This window comes from Antennarius striatus, chromosome 5 (genome assembly GCF_040054535.1).
Source record: "Antennarius striatus isolate MH-2024 chromosome 5, ASM4005453v1, whole genome shotgun sequence".
Lineage (NCBI taxonomy): Eukaryota > Metazoa > Chordata > Actinopteri > Lophiiformes > Antennariidae > Antennarius > Antennarius striatus.
The window spans coordinates 5316399-5333817 of NC_090780.1; the positions used below are offsets into that span (position 1 = coordinate 5316399).

Below are 17419 nucleotides of genomic sequence, written 5' to 3' on the forward strand. Positions count from 1 at the left end.
GGGACTCAGAGTCGAGCCACTGCTCTTCTGCATCGAGAGGAGCCAGATGAGGTGGCTCGGCCATCTGGTTAGGATGCCTCCTGGACGCCTCCCTGGTGAGGTGTTCCGGGGACGACCCAGGATACGCTGGAGAGATTATGTCTCCCGGATGGCCTGGGAACGCCTTGGGATTCTCCCGGAGGAGCTGGACGAAGTGGCTAGGGAGAGGGAAGTCTGGGCTTCTCTGCCTAAGCTGCTGCCCCCGCGACCCAACCCCGGATAAGCGGAGGAAGATGGATGGATTATGATTATGATTATGATTATGATTATGATTATGATTATGATTATGATTATGATTACGATTACGATTACGATTACGATTATTATTAGTATTATTATGTACCTGTATATTGCTGATTATAAGACTAATGATCAGCGTTGTAGGGAGTCAGATGAAAGGATTGGTAGACGTAATTCAGAGCTTGTGATGCCAAGTACTCCTTTAAAACCAGTAGGAGTATTTAAATGCATTGAAAAATCTAGAAGAATGTATTTAGTAGGGTTGATCCGGATACTCATTTCATACGAGTATCCGGTACAGATAACGCATTTTTGACGAACGCGAGTACAATACGATTAAAACCCTTTAATACTCGTGATCGGACTGAAGGAAAATCATCCCGACTGTTTTCACGCCCTGTGATTGGCCAGCCACACATACTTTCCTCCCCTCCATACAGACTGCAGCTAGAGTGGAGTTTGTCCCTGTCCCACTCTCCGGCACACGCAGACAATTATTGATCTCTGTGTTGGTGGCTTCACTGTTCCTCACGTCTTTCTTCCTAGGTTTTCTTCAGTTTGCCTCTTTTTCGGTGTTTGGTTACGATGTGAACTTTCTTGTTGTTTTTTTGTTGCACGTACACGTGCATTTAACCACCCTCCATCCCCAGGAGACAAGAAAGCCTGCCGCAGCTCATGGGGCCAGCCGCGGGGACCGAGCGAAATGTGACCTTCCATAGTCCCCCAAACCCGAGTATAGGGTCTCACACCCCCACATGTCCGTCCGGCATCCTGCAAGCCCAGACACACCAAAGATCCCGACGAGGAAGCATTCTTCCTACCCTGTGCTGCAGTGCTACCCTCTGTGGAATTTAGTGCATTAAAAGTCGGGAGGAAAGCCGAGTGCTGTGCAGACTCCTCAAGACATTGCAGGGCTCCCTCCAAAGTGTGTGTTGCATTAAAATTGGAGGATGGAGGGGGAAAAAATGGGGCGTATATGGGCAGGATGCGGCACCCTGGAGCACTGCAATCCGCCCCACAACCGAGCCCACTGCCCTCGCTCCCACCTGTTCCCAAAGCCCTAACTGTGCCCTATATGTGCCTAAAAGTTACTATGTACAGTGGTACCTCTACTTACGAAATCAATTGGTTCTGGAAGAAACGCAGAGTAGTAGACGCATTTTCCATGCAAATGCCCTAATTGGTTCCAAGCCCCCCAAAATTCAGACATAAATGTTTTATAAAGCATAAAAATGCATCAAAACATGTAACAAATACATGTTACAATTAGATTATAATACAATAAATGAGAGTTGTGCATAATGTAAAAAACAAAGAATAAAGAGTGAAAATGATGGTCATTTACCTTTTAACTGCTGTCCTCAATTGTTTTTTGCCCTCTTTGGTTCATGCGCTCTTACCTCACCATGCCGAACAACAGAGTGAATTCCAGTCCTCCTTTTGAACTTCTCCAATCACCCACATGATGCCTTAAACTCCTTAAACTTCCTTTTGTTTTAATAACGTGGCAATTGTAGATGCAAAATGAACACATCCCTTTTTCATGCTTTTCTATTATCTCTTGCTTTGTTTGTATGGACAAAAAACTCTTTTCTTAATCTTTTCTTTTCCTCTTTTCTCCGTCACGTTCTTGGGGTCCATAGCGAATACTCAAAAAGTTAATATATTTGGGTAAATCAGAACACCTCATGGGTCGAGGGCAGAGACCTATCTAGCTACACACAGAGGTCCCTCTTAGCCAATGGGATGCCGGGAAGATGCTAGTTGATAGCCAATGGCAGAGCAGCTATAAGAATGTTGCGTTCAGGAACCTTTGGGAGCTGCGAGTAGCAGCCCATACTGTATTTTTACCTTTCGTACATCGAAATTTCTTTCATAACTAGAGACAATACTTTCCTGTTGCGGAGTTTCGTAAGTAGAAAATTTCGTATGTAGAGACATTCATAAGTAGAGGTACCACAGTGCACTGTGAGATATGTGAGGTGAACATTGGGAGGCAATCTGGTGTGGGACCGGCATCACAGCCAGACAATCAGCCCGAGCCGACAACCTGGCCCTCTCGAACACCACTGGTGATGGGAAACCACTCAGTCTCTGCTGTTGATGCGACACAGCTCTGTGCGTTGCTGTAGAGCAGGGCAACGATCTTAGGTGGTGCTCCAAGGATCTGTAGGATACTCCAGAGCGAGGCATGGCAGACAGTGTCAGAGGCAGCCTTTAAATCGATGAATCCGATGTATAGATAGATCTTTGCGGAATTCATGGGTCTTCTCTATGAGCAGGCGAACGGCAGAGATGTGGTCTGTAGTGGAGCGGTTATAGGCATGAAGGCTATCTGCTGGAGACGGCGGTGACTTCGGCTGGGAGAGCACGGGTGAGCAAGATCCTGGTGAAGAGCTGGTCGGGAATGGAGAGAAGTTTAATTCCTTTGTGGTTGTTGCAGACTGGCCTGTCACCCTTGTGTTTCCAGAGGGGCAGGATGACTCCTCTGGTCCAGTCACTGCGGAGCCTCTCTTTCTCCCACACAGGGCTGAAGGTGTGGGTAAGCCACTCAACAATACTGTCACCGTCAGATTTTAACATTTTTTTATTTTTTTATTTTTTATTTTTTCAGCCATTACTATCCAAAAGCTGTTGAGTTGATCCACTGGATTTTAAGAAAGTTCTTGAAGACATTTCGTCTCTCATCCAAGAGACTTCTTCAGTTCTGAAGAAGTCTGTGATAGTAGAGGTCCCTTGAGCAGGGCATGACCTCTGAACTGCTAGTTAGGTATGTGCCTGGTTGTTTTCTTTTAAGGAGAGGATGTCATAAAAAGAAGAATTATTAACTCTTTAATGGCATCATTCCACAGGTGTTGTTTTACTGTTGTTTCTCTGCCCCCATCCCTTAGAAAAATAATGTTAACGGGGAACGCCCCAAGTGAATAAAGGAGAGGGTTCGGCAGAGGCATTTCGAGAACGGGTTGGAGATCCGTAATTGAGCACATCTGTGTCCGTTCTCCTCGTGAGTAAAAAATATAAACTGTTGTCTTCTCCTTTTTGTGAGTGTGTTTTAAATGTTCTAGGTTGTTTGAACCTGACACTTCTTATGATTGTCTTCTTTATCTGCAGGTATTGGAGAAAATTTCCATGTCTTATTTCAAATGTGTCAAACAGATTTGTATATGTAATTAGTCTATTATCTTAGAGAAGGTGATGGAGGTGGGTGAACCCTTTCTCTGCCCATGTGCTAAAATAGAGAGTTTTTTTATTGTTAATAAAATCTGGATTGTGCCATTTTGGGGAGAGCATACCAGGTTATAATTGAGATTTTGTAATATCAAGGGTTTTCCAGCAAGCCGATAAGGTGGAGGCAATCAAAGGATTCTTGGAGCAAGGATGCTGTTTAAGGGTTGAGGTTATAAAGGGAAGATCAGAAAGATTGATGTGATTACAGTCTCTCTGTTCTAGTTCCAGTCAGGAGTTATAATCTTCATGTGGATGGATCCACTTGATCAGATATTGTAATTGGTTTGATAAGTAATACTGCAGGTGCACAATGTACATTATAGAGTAGAGCTCACACAAATCAATCATGCATTCATCATTCATTCAATCAATTACTCATTAAATCTAAACTACTGAAAATACATGACATGATAAGCTATAGAACTGTTCAACTCATGTATAAAGCAGCCAAGAATAGTTTAATGAATCCAACTACCAACTTAGAGGAAACACATCATTTTTGCAGAAGAAAGCAAGAACTACTAAAAATATTTTCTTTTATCTTTTACTTTTGAGGTGGCAGTCGCTCATGGGAGGAGCAGGCGCCCATTAATCAGAGATCGGCGGTTTGAATCCTGCTCCCGCCCAGCCATTCTCAGAGTGTGTGCTGTCAGTGGGAGGTGTCAGCTCATCTCCCTGCCACCGCCGAGGCAATCTTGATTAAGACGCCATCCTCCTTACAAGCTGGTCGATTGGGGCACACACCGAAGTTGCTGACCATCACTCTGCCTCACCTGTACTGTTTGTTGTTCTACTAATTGCATGCCTACAGGCCCAGAGTGTGTTGCGTTTGTTTCAGGGGTCTGTACACAACATTGTATGCTTTGTCTAACACATATACTGTATGCATGTACATACTGAGTGTAAAGTTAACTTCCCCATCGAGGATGATAAAGTGGACTGTCTTTCTTTCTTACTGGTATCAAACCTTGGAACAAATTGGACAACAAAGTTAGGAGGTTGTAATGGCAAGCAAGTTATTTAACATGTATGAACGTGTGAGTTTTGACCATTGTAATGCACTGTGGCATAGCATAGGTGAGTGCTAGTTATTTTTTACAGTAAACAAATTAAAGCAGACAGCACAGTATCATGGCTGCTCTTTTCATGTAAAAGCAACAGTGCTGTGATTGATAAACTATAGAAGAAAGAAGAAAGAAAGAAAGTCCACTTTATTGTCCCCCACGGGGAAATTGTCTTTCTCACTCCACACTACAATTACATACTGTATGTGTTAGATCATGCATACATACATAGTTGTATACAGGCCTCTGAAACACAACACACTAGGAGCCTGTGGGTATGCAATTAGTAACATGAAACATCAAACAGCAGGGGGAGGCAGAGTGACGGGTCGCGCATGAATAATCGCACCCCAAACAAGTAGCTTGCAGGGGGGATGGTGTCTTGCTCAAGAGCGCCACGGCAGTGGCTGGGAGGTGAGCTGACACCTCCCACCGTCAGCTCACACTCCGGAGGATGTCCTGGTGGGAGCGGGACTCGAACCACCGATGGCTGGGTGATCTGTCTTCAAGACGTCTGTTCTACCGCTGAGCCACTGCCACCCCATACTAATAACTCTTTAACGAAGAAAGATTTTCCCTAGTATTTAGATTCATATTGGCATCATTGGCTAATGGGTAAATTGGTTAAATTTCTAGTATTTAAATTCTTCAGGGTCTGCTGGAGCCTATCTCAGCTGGCTACAGGCAAGAGGTTGTTTACATTGTGGACAACATAACAGCTCATCACAGGGATACATGATAACCATGCACACTCACACATACATTTCTTCAGGTTTTAACTCAGTAAACTTTGATGAAACTTACCTAATTCCATAGTAACAAAAGAGCCCTTATAAAACTATCTGATCCAGATGATGATTTGGATCTCCACCAAAATAATGAATTGCTGTTGGGCATTACCCTACTTCTACAAAAATTAAATAAAACTAAATCCATTCCGATCATACAGACAAACAGACTAATCAGTGCTACTAGAGACATGAATTCCTTGCTGGAGCTAAATAAAATTGAGATATTTATTCAGTCATTTTGCCACCTATTTTATGACTGATCAGATACTATTGAAGTTGCACCTTTATTGTAGTATTAGAAAAAACCAACAGATGGCGCTTTCTCCTCACCAGTTCTAAATACTGCCTAATTTTAACTCTTTTTTTTTTTTTTTAATCCAGCAGACACCCAATCTCCCAACTGTCCTCCCAGCCTGAATGTTTCCACATGTCAGCACAAAGCTCTAAGCAGGTCTGGTTGAACATTTAGATATTTAGCAGCATGGTACAGCAATTACAAAAACACAAACACAAAAAAACACACTTTAGTTTGTGTTTGATCCACCTCAACACATATTTCAACACAATATTTTGTTGATACATTGAGCTGATATAAACTCTGATAAAGCTAATGAGGGCTTCAGTTCTGTCTTTTGTAATTAATGTGACAACAACACTAAGGTGCAGTGAGTATCAGATTTAGTATTCAACTTGGCATAGTCACACCATTTATTTCTGGAAAAACTCAAGGAGACTCAAGGAGACAATTTTCCATAGATTATTGCACAAACATGCCATATTATCACACGAAAATAACTCCCCCACTGAGTGAATAGAGTAACTTAACTTTAATGGTAACTGACTTGAAAAAGGTGCCACATTGTCCTATTTTCTTATGTTTTTCTTCACCTGTACACAGAGTGGTGGTGGCATGATAAATAATGTAGGACTGTAATGTCAGCACATGCCAATGTTGTATAACTTAACAAGTTCTGTTGCTCTTTGGCAAAGATAGCAATCTATGACTTTTTAATAGCGAGCCCATAAATATCTCCAGCAGTTCTGAATTTAGAGTTTTGTTAAAACTTTCTGCTGCTTTGCACCCTTTGTCATGATCCATACTCAACCAGAATAAATGGAAATTACATTCAGACTGCATGAATTGGTAAAGTATAAAATCAGTGAATGCAGATACTGAGATTGCAGGTCCTAAAGTGACACTCTGCACGATCATCATAATGATCAGCAGCACCCAAGCCACTACAAACACCACAGCACATAGTCATAAAGAATGAGACACTAACAACTCCCCCAAATGGAACATTTAACAGCAGGACAAGATGTGCACAAGCGAAACACCTTAACACACTGCCTCTCCCGCGTTTTGCAGGCGTGTTCCATCTTGTCTGCATTCCACACTATATGTGGAAAAATGGCTTGTGGAAAATTCCACCTTTGTGGAATTTAGTAGGAAGATGGGAGAGATAAGATGCAGAATCCTAGTTTGACAGGAAGAAGGTTGCAGGTCTTGGGTTTATGTGCTCAACAGGAATCAAAAACCCTGAGGGATGCTGGGTAGGCTGATCATAAAGATAAATCTCTGCCAACTGACGTGGTTGACACCAATTTCTACCATATATACATTTGTTTCTCTCATGAAATACAATTTTTAGAAAGATATCTTGATCTGCAGGAGAATCCCTGAGTGAAGATCAAGCAAAAACTATTTCACTAGTTCATGATAAGACATACATTTATTGAGTACTGTCAAAGCACATACTGGTGCTTGCTTCCCATCAGGGCAAGTTTCAGCTTTCAGCTCATTCAGTTTCAGACTGCTTGTATCTTTGTGGTAAAAAGTATTGGCATTTATTTGTTTTTTTAGAAGTTCACATACTAACATTTCAATGCTTGTTCATGAGATATTTTTTTCTCTGGTCAACAGTCCATCTCCTTCCTCTCCTCGTCTTAGCCTCTTAGTGTTATACACAGCTGGAAAGGGAGCCACTTATCTTAAATGTATTTCCAGTCTTAGGACAGCAGTTTATATCTTACCTGAGAGTGGTGGAGTTGTAGCATGCTTGCTACCCTGGGGCCTTAGACCCCTAAACCCCACCCCCATCCTCCTTTGGTGTGGTATCCTCACTGGTATCCTGGAAATGGCCAAAATCTATTGCAGAGCCTCATTGTCATTGTGTATGTGGATACAGTACTGACAGAGCATTACTTTCTGATGTCGTGAAACTAGACAGGCATGAAATTTTCTCTCAGTTCCTCACATATTTAAATACATCTTGATCTTGATTTAATACCTTCAGCTAACTATAAGAAGCACTGTAGATGTACATTTAAAGGAAAACACTGATGAAGCGTAAAGCATATTTACGCTCTTGTAAAAAGACAGACAAAAGGAACAGTACCAATTTTATGTTTCTATAACAAAACTTTGAGATAGTTCATCTAAATCATTCTTATACTGGATGTCTTTTTTCCCCACCTGGTTCTGGCTAAATATCACAGTAGCTCATCAAACTCCAGCTAACCTGGTGTAAACCAGACTAATATAGTGAACCATTAAATCCTCTGCATGTATGTGAATATTAAATGACCAGGTTTTCCACAAAAGTGAGCATTAGTTAGTGAAGATCAAGAAATGCCATCGTATTGATCATGACAGACCAAACTTTCACCTCGACAGTACACGACTCCCCACCTTCTCATCTTCTTGACTCTTTGTGACATGCAGTGCAACATTCCAGGCAGGCTGAGACACGAGGCAAGGTTGTTCTCAGCTTGAGGGAATCAGTTAATTTGGGTGGGTACATGGAAATGGGTGACACATGCAATACTGTCTCTCTAGTGTAAAAAATAAAATAAAAATCATGGCCCAATCATCACACCTCTCCACTGGTTAGGGTTATCGATGATTTGGAGAAAGACATTAGAGTGCATTGCTTTCACAACATAATTTCATAACATAAAAGTCCGGAATATATTCAAAATTCAGAAATACATTTTTGCTCTTCTTTTGTTTACATATTCTACAATCAGATACTTCTTTTCTTCTTTTTTATGAAATGAGGTTCAAGTTTTCTATGACATTTCTAAGGGAGATAAATCCTCTAAATAGCATGCCATAGGAACTATCTTTTGAAAGAAGGGCAAAGAAGGTTTCAGCAGATGTAAAAATGTGCCAGTTACTTTAAAAAAGATGGCTTTGAAAGAAACAAAGAATGTTTATTTCAATGTCACAGCACAAACAAAGTTTTCTGTTGCTGCAGTGAGACAGAACTCTTCTAAACTGGAAAAGTAATAGAAAGAAAATTTTTATGGGCAGAAATAAACCCACCTCATCTTCTTGAGTCACTTCATAAAGTGACTCAGTTGGCTATAATGCCACCTTCACAGTTGTGCCTTCTATCAACATGAAGTTATTTGGATCTAAATGCATCACTTATATATGTTTGTACACACTTTAGTTGTCAGTTTGTGCTTGCATCAGTGTAACCAACGCAAACAAATGCAAGACAAATGCAATGAGTCAGATTTAGGTGTTCCTGTGATTTGAAAAAGTTTCTGTGGGGGAGGAGAGTATTTTGTCCAACATCTAGATCCTAAGTAAAATGGGACAGATTAGGGTGTGGATTTGCTTCAAGGCTGAAAAGGGGTGAGGCTTAACCCTGCTGCTGCATTGCAATTGGAGGACATGGAAGACAAAAATGCCTGTACCTGGTGCAGGTAAACAGACTGACAGTAGGCGCTGCAGGGTCATATTGGCTGGCAGGATTTAATGCAGTTCTTTGACTTTAATTAACCAACCATTATGGATGAGCTGACTTTTTTTTCTTTGCTCTTGTACAGAATTGTATTATATGTAACATCTGTAGGTTTATTTCCTTGTTCCTTCTCAGGCATTGATACTTTTTTTTTCTTGACAGCTTGTACATTTCAAACATTTCACTTCATCAACCAGGTGAGTTGGAGTTGAAGGTTAACCAGGTGGCAATGCAATTTTATCCATTATTGTCAGTCTTGGAGGTGATTGGGGATTTGACAATGACGATGTGATAGAGGGTTTCATTTGTGTGGGTTTGGTCTATACATGTTTAGCAGAGCTCTGCATTCATTGGAGTCAAAAGACAGCGAAAGGTTGGAAAACATTAAAAGCAGGTCCTGTCTTGTGAGGGGAGAGGCCTCCTCGGCACATCCTACACACACACACACACACACACACACACACACACACACACACACACACACACACACACACACACACACACACACACACACACACACTGTACAATGAGACATGAATGAACACACAACAAAAACCTGTTTTTCATGTCTGTTTCTTTTAACTAATCTGCCACTGCTGTCCTAACAGGAAAAGAAGGAATAACATCATGGAAAACAATGACAGCAATCAGCAACCATCCTATTCACGGTGATTCTTCAGAAGTGGTGCTGGCAGGCTCCCTGGTCTAATGAAACAATCTATGTATTCTATCCTTCATTCCACCGGAGTCTGTATTAATTGCCAATCAGATTTCAGTGGTTTGAAGAGTAAAATGCATTGAATTTATCATCAGAGATTTCCAAAACACTTTACCACAGTAGAGACTGTTGTAATGGATGTAACTTTTACAATAAAAGCAAGTGGTACTCTTGGTATCAAAATATCAATCTTGTTGGTTGGTTTTCATTATCTTTTCATGTCAACCAGGTGTTGAATATGTGTTTGGCACAAGCACAAAAAGTGGACTTCTTCGCCTTTCCTGCATTGCGACAGCTGTTGAGTAGTGCTGCAATGATTGCACGTTGTAAGGTTTTTTTGCAATCTCAAACTCACAGACCCACTTTATGTCCTCTTTACCCTCACTCTCAGAAGTTGTTATGTCCTCTCTGTCTTCCTGCCCATGCTTGTGGAAGATATTGGAATCAATTAATGACTCCTAAATTCCCATATATGCCGTATCCACATCATCATCATCTTCCAGGCTTTTGCCAAGACATACTGTGTCACCTGTGTCTTCTCCTCTTTTAACAACACCTGCATAACCCAGAGAGATATTCTGAGTGTACTGAAATACTCAGCACTGAGTAAAAACCATCTTTTTCATTATTAATATAGGTATAGTTTTCCCATCAGGTTTTCCACTTGTTCTCTGTGGGTCAATTAACCTGCCTTATCAGCATGAGACATTTACCAGATCCTTATCAACAGCTTAATTATAGGCATTTTATTTTTACTTATTTATTCAGTTTATTTTCTTCTTTCCAGACATGTTATTACAACAGATTTTACTTTCATCAGTGTTGAGACATCAGCCACATCATCCGAAAAGAAAAAAAAGGGTTGACGGGTAGAAGCCATTGGCTTGTAAGGTTCCCGCCCCCTAGATCAACAACATCTCTCTCATTGCAGCTCATTGCCAACCAACACATACTTTGCATGTCACAAATTAATTTCAATTATTTTATTCTGGTACATTGTTGTTTTGATCCGTCCATTTAGTCCAATAGGCGTCCGTCTTTGTACACCTCTTTATCAGTTCTTGAGAAGAGTCCAAATTTTGTTGATGTTCATTTTGTTATTCCTTTCAAGGGTTGTTTCTGGTCAACTTAATTATTAATCGCCGTTGGAATGACTTGCTTTGTGTGGCTGAGTTGATGTTGCTTTCTGTGCCTTCCACACTCCTAATCACTGACTTCAGCATCATCCAAACGTTTTCCCCATTTCTCCAGCTTTTGGGTGATATCCTCCTTGAGCCGAGCATTGGACTCCTCATGCCGGTCACTCATCCTGGCAATGGCTTCATTCAGCATGATGGCTATAGCCTCCTTATACACCCTGGCCGTTGCCTGTGCTGCTCGGTCGGTATCCCCTTGTGCTTTGGTCTGTTGTAATCCCATTTTTCTCAGTTTGTGGTGCAGCATGAAAACACCAAAACCCAGTGCTGTTATCCCGATTGTCATAGTGGTGAAGATGTACACATCCTCGACGTCCTCCACATCCAGTGGGGCCAGACATATAGTTTTGAAAGTATCCCAGCTGTCCAGCATGTAGCCAGCCAAAAAAGTCCCATCTGGACAATGGCGCTCACCAGTTCTGACAGGTCTGGTGGAAAAAATAAATAGGCATCTGGAAATCATTTGACAATTACCGAATCGCCCCTTTCCAATTATTCCATCTAATTAGATGGAGAGAATGTAGTCAACAAAGCAACATTATGCCAGATCCTCAGGGATTCATACAGACCTGTATTGAGTCACAAAGTTATTATGAAAGTTTTCTTCCTTCATTATAGAGAGTGAGTCAAAAGCTTCCCCTTGCCCACAGATAGAGCTGCTTGACCTCCATCAGGTATTTCACAAGACACATAAAAAGTAATAAAAACAATATCAAAAAGCACCATTAAATGAATTCAGAACAACTTAAACCATTACAGAAAAAATCTTACTGTTCCTATCACAATTATTATTAACCTGAAATATACAAAGAAGCAATATGTGATCCAGGCTTTTGGAGAATTCTGTTACTATCCTGGCATTGGTTTTTCTTGAGTACGCGTCAGCTGCATTCTACACCTCAGCCTGCCATTCACCTTCCTGTTAGATGCAATGATAACCACTGGGCTCAAGACTGCATAGAGTGAGGAGAAGAATATTCGAAGATCAGAGATCAGAGGGGATCTCATTGTCTTCCTCACAGTGAGGGTGTAAACCCAAAGTCCATTGTCTATCCCGTAGACGACCACATACAAAGTTACAAGGGCCACCACGGCTTTTGCGGCACGTAGCTCGGCCCCACCACTAACCCCACTTCCACCTCCACCTCCCCTGCTGGTGCTGCGGAGCCCCTTCACCTGCTGGCTGTGCTTGTACAAGAAGACCAGGATGATCAGACTGGCTAGAGTCATGAGCGCCATGGGAACTACATCTCGGCCTACCTGAGCTGCTCCATTTGCCTGTTTTGACAACTTTGAGGGAAAGTGTACATAGCAGAATTGTACATTAATGCCATGGTTGAGTAGGCTCGAGTCATTCTGGGTGCCAAAGGAGAAAAGTATTGCTGCTGTGCTCATGCAAGTGTTGATGAGCCAGAGGAAGAGGAACACAAGTCCTAAATAGTGGGTTACAACAGTGCGGACAGAAGCCCATCGTGATCCAGGAGGGGCAATGTTCAAGCACTGGTAGGCACTCAGGACAAAGGTCAGCCATATAGAGAGGGAGCGGGATGTTCTGTAAACAAAAATTACAGCCTTGCAGCCTAAGTCACTAAAGATGGAGGAAAGATGCAACGAGGCCAGTGTCTCCAGCAGACAGCGAACCCCCACCACCAGCAGATTGACACAAGCCAGGTGTAGGATGATGGCATCAGCTGGGAGGAGGCAGTTCTCCTGGTACAGCAAGAGCAAGAAGGCTACAATGATGGCAACATTACCTGGTACTCCCACAACTGTAAGGGAAAGATAGAGCATTCCACGGATGAATTCCTGTGATTGCATTCCTGTAGGGATGGAAAAAATTACAAGGCAGCTTTAGCAACTGTCGTTAACTAATATAGCTTTTTAAATGAGAAGTGTGCATCCTACCTGACAGTAATCAAAGCGAAGGGCTGTAGTAGACCTTGTCTCTGACTGGTCCCCCCTAAAGTAGTTGGGGAGTTTGTACTCTTATAAAAAGAGAGGCAGCTGCTGAATTTCTTTTTCATGCTCCAATGACCTTTCTTCCCTCAGCCTCCAATTACTTGTGATCAATCCAGATGACTGCCTTTGTCCTCTCAGTGGATTTCACACCAACAAGGCAGCACAGAGAAAGCTGTTTGGATTGATTTACAGGGTACAAAGATTAAACTGTTAGAAAGAGAAAATAGTGGTAGTGAAAAGATCACGTCTATTGGCCTCACATTTAGATTCAGAGAGTATTAAAACAATTACTCAGTGCCAGAGTTTTACTATGCAGAATACTTTCCACATATTAATGTCTCAGATGTAGATCTTCTTATAATATTGTTCATCTTATTAATTTATTAATTAGTTATCAATTTTAAGAGCTTGCCTCTTAAAGACACTTTCTGTTGCATAACCACACATCAACACCAGTGGAGCATACTGGAACAAAGTAAAAGCCAGAGGATGTTCCATTCAGTATGCATGACAGATCCCCAGTTTAAGTTGTGTAGAGCCACAGTTACTTGTATAATTCGCCAAAAACAATAAAATACTTCATACTTCACTTCATACTTCAGACAAGTTGAACACAGATTTAAACGTTAAAAAAACCCACGAACATACAATATGAATAGAAAAAAACAAAGTGACACTACGAGTAGATTGTGACTAAATCTGCTTATTCCAAATTGGCATAGAGACTAGAGTCAATTCCAGCCGGCATTAGACAAGAGACAGGGTTCACCCTGAACAGGTCATCAATCATAGGGACTATCAGCAACTATTCCCATCATTTAAATTCACCTACGCAGAATGTTAATGGCCAGAGCCAGGAAACCACATGGCCCACCCAAAGACAATTCAGTTCAAGATTCAACCTGTGACCCAGCAATGAGGCAGGTGACAACTCTATCCACCACCACTGAGTTCCACTTCATTTTTGTTCTTCTTGCCTTCAGACCAAATAAAGAAGGCAATTTAATACCAGACAGGAGACTGTTGAGCCGAAAGCCTCTTAAAGCGCAGTTTTGCTGTGGGACAGATTAATTTACAGAGTGAGCGGTGAGCTAAATATTCCCTCTTCACCAGCCAGAGTTGTTGGTTTCACCCACATATTAAAAGATGCAAGACTTTGAAAATTGGCATACTCTACCTCAAATTTAACATATATGCAAGCAATTCATTTAGAGAGATAGTTTGAGGAAATTACCTGCTTTAAAATTACACAGAGCATGAGGGCAGCATATGTCTCTTTTAAATATGTTTAGTAATTTACTGAGATTATTTTCTACATAAAGTCATCTGCTGAAATGAATTACAGAATACAGAAAAATGATTCATTCTGTGATGTAAAGCATACAGTTTGCACAATATATTAATTATTGCACAATTATAACAGCATTATTTAATGAAAAATTAAAAAGGAAATTGTGCCAACAAAAAAACATCAGCCAGTACCTATAAAAAAACAGTAATTTTTTAAAGTTTAATTCAGTGTTCTGTACATAATGAAATACCCTGGGAAGGACATGCTTGAACTTGCCATTTTAATTACCTCTCTAATCATGTAAACATGTAAAAGAAAACACAGGGAAATAACACATCTGATAATGCTTCATCCCAAAGCAATCTCCCTAGCGAAAACTGAAAAGTACCTTGCGCCAACTAATTATAAAGCAGTCATTCTAACCTGATAGGTTAGAGCACCTTTAATCCAAGATAATTGTACTGTATAATTGAAAATTGTTTTTTTTTTGGATGCAATGTGAATTACAAACCTCTAGCATATGCTGGTTCTTTGCACTGAAAACACAAATGAATAATGGCAGATTGTTTTTACACCCCTAATTAGTACAAACATGGATTGTTGCATGAATGATTATCTTACTCCTCTGTGTCTTTAAATGTATTCCCAGGACATGAAGGAAGAAAAGAGCTCAAGCAAAAGCACCAGCTGCGTATGCAAAAGCCTCTTGATGGCTCATTCAAGGCATCATCAGGCTGCTTTAATAACAATAACTGTGCCCTGTTGTTTTCTGCAGGGGTTGTTCAACTCTGTTTCTATAATTCCACAGGGAAATAGCACTATAACACCCTGGAGGAACAACTTTCAGTTTTTTTGTCTGCAGAAACTGACATACAATACAGGAGAAGTTTAAAATTTGCAGTACATGACATTCATATGTCTACAGGAATCTCGGTTGTTTTTTTATTAGGATGAACTATTTCCTGACATTAAAGACTTGTGTTGATGCACAGCCTGTAGCAACTTTGGCCACATTTATTTCAAGTTCAATGTCAGGCTTCTGTATCCAGAAACAAGAAAATTTATTCTAATTTGATTCTGTAATTTTTCATTGATATTTACTTCTCGGTTGGGAAGATGATACAGATTAAAACTTGAAGGATCGATTAAGATTTTTAACATGCATCTTAAAACAACTGCCACATCCCTATTCCTTTAAAGCTAAGTGTATTATATTTGATACAGGTGGCCTTTCGGGATTTTGATACTTCTATATCATAAGTTTGATATTTTTTTCCTGAAAGACCTGATATATAATCAGACTCAAGTATCTTCAGTTAGCATGAAAAAAAATCTAGATATGGCAAAAATACAAAATAAACCTCATAAATATGAATTTATATAAAGAATTTTCTGACAGAAGATTCCAATAAGACCTTATTTTCAAAAAAAAAAATTTTTTCTGGCAATTTCTTTCTTGGTTATTGCTTTAAAGGGTTGTTAATGAAAATGTTATTTAATCGTGCTATCTGATAATGATGGTTACTGATCTCATGCTATGATGGGTGACAAAATCACAAAATCCACAGTATTCACCGCCTTATATAAACATATATTCCAGAGTTTGTCTCAATAGTGTTGGTGAAAGCTTTTTGTCTCTCTTTGTTCTGATCTTTATGTTGCACCACAAATACAAACATTTCCTGTAGAGATAAGTTTGGAAAATTAACACCACCTCACTATTGTCTTAACAGGAATATAAGAAACTAGTTTTATAACTCACTGGAGCTGTAGCCCCCTTTGCTTGCTTACTACTCATGTCTTTTGAGACCATCTGAGCCAGATTTACTTCGTCACTTTAATTTGCAAAACTGTGGGTTGGACACAGTAATGATGGCTAATAATCTCAAGGGTAACTGAATACTATAAATTATTAATGCACATGCGATTAAGTTATTTCATACGAGATTCAATGGTTTATCCATAATTTAAGGTAAGCATTTCTTTTCTTTTCCACTAAAAGTCATTCAAGATGACGTGATCACATTCATTTCTGTTTATCAGGTGTGTATCAGACATTTTGTAAGAGAATTTTTCTCATATGTTGTGTTTTCATAACAGATTTTATTCTCCGCTGTGCCAGATACATGCCTTGGTGTCATGGATCTGTGTGTGACCATAAAAGGAGTCTCCTTCCTCTTGCAAACAGGTATGGGCATTTTGGGGAACACTGTGGTGCTGCTGGCATATGTTCAAATAATTTTCACTAAAGCCAAGCTCCTTCCTGTGGACATGATCCTTTGCCACCTGGCCTTCGCTAACCTCCTGTTGCTACTGACCCGCTGCGTACCACAGACTATGACTGTGTTTGGGATGAGGGATCTGCTGAATGATCCTGGTTGTAAGGTGGTGATTTACACCTATCGCATCAGCCGAGCTTTGTCGGTCTGCATCACATGCATGCTCAGTGTGTTTCAGGCACTGACTATCGCTCCCGCTGGGGCTCGTTTGTCCAGACTGAAGCTTGCTCTTCCTTCCCTTGTCCTACCCACCTTTGCAGGACTATGGTTTCTCAACATGGCTATATGCATTGCAGCCCCTTTTTTCTCTATGGCACCACGTAATGGCACAGTCCCTGCCTTCACCCTCAACTTGGGGTTCTGTCATGTTGACTTTAGAGACAATCTGTCTTATGTGATAAATGGTGTTGCCGTCTCTGGGAGGGATTTTTCCTTTGTTGCTCTCATGTTGGGCTCAAGTGGATACATTCTGGTACTGCTTCACCGCCACAGCCACCAGATGAGACGGCTCCATCGGTCACATAGCAGTGGGGCAGAGACCAGGGCAGCAAAAACTGTTCTCACCTTGGTAGTTCTCTATGTGGTCTTCTTTGGGATTGATAATGTGATCTGGATCTACATGCTGACAGTGGCAAAGGTGTCACCAGTGGTGGCTGATATGAGGGTCTTCTTTTCCTCCTGCTATGCCTCGCTCAGCCCCTACTTCATCATTTCCTCCAACAACAAGGTCAAGGCAAAGATCGTCTGTGCAGCTGAGCAAGACCCGCCATCAGAGGGTACTCAGGAATCAAGTGACAAGTGACTCCTCTGTCTTACCTGATCATCGACTGTCCTACAGGACTGCAGAGTTATAATTCAG

The 17419-nt window shown here is 40.9% G+C and overlaps 2 protein-coding genes across 2 annotated transcripts; one reads left to right on the forward strand and one right to left on the reverse strand.

Moving 5' to 3' along the window:
• Positions 1-11880: 11880 nt before the first annotated feature.
• Positions 11881-12982, reverse strand: ora2 (olfactory receptor class A related 2). The gene is made up of 2 exons (XM_068314655.1): positions 12937-12982; positions 11881-12851 (listed from the first exon to the last, which is right to left on the reverse strand). Exon 2 carries the CDS (start codon positions 12847-12849, stop codon positions 11881-11883), a length of 969 nt encoding a protein of 322 aa, XP_068170756.1. The 5' UTR covers positions 12850-12851; positions 12937-12982.
• Positions 12983-16420: 3438 nt separating this feature from the next.
• LOC137595879 (olfactory receptor class A-like protein 1) lies at positions 16421-17362 on the forward strand. Its single transcript, XM_068316238.1, has one exon. It carries the CDS (start codon positions 16421-16423, stop codon positions 17360-17362), a length of 942 nt encoding a protein of 313 aa, XP_068172339.1.
• Positions 17363-17419: the final 57 nt, after the last annotated feature.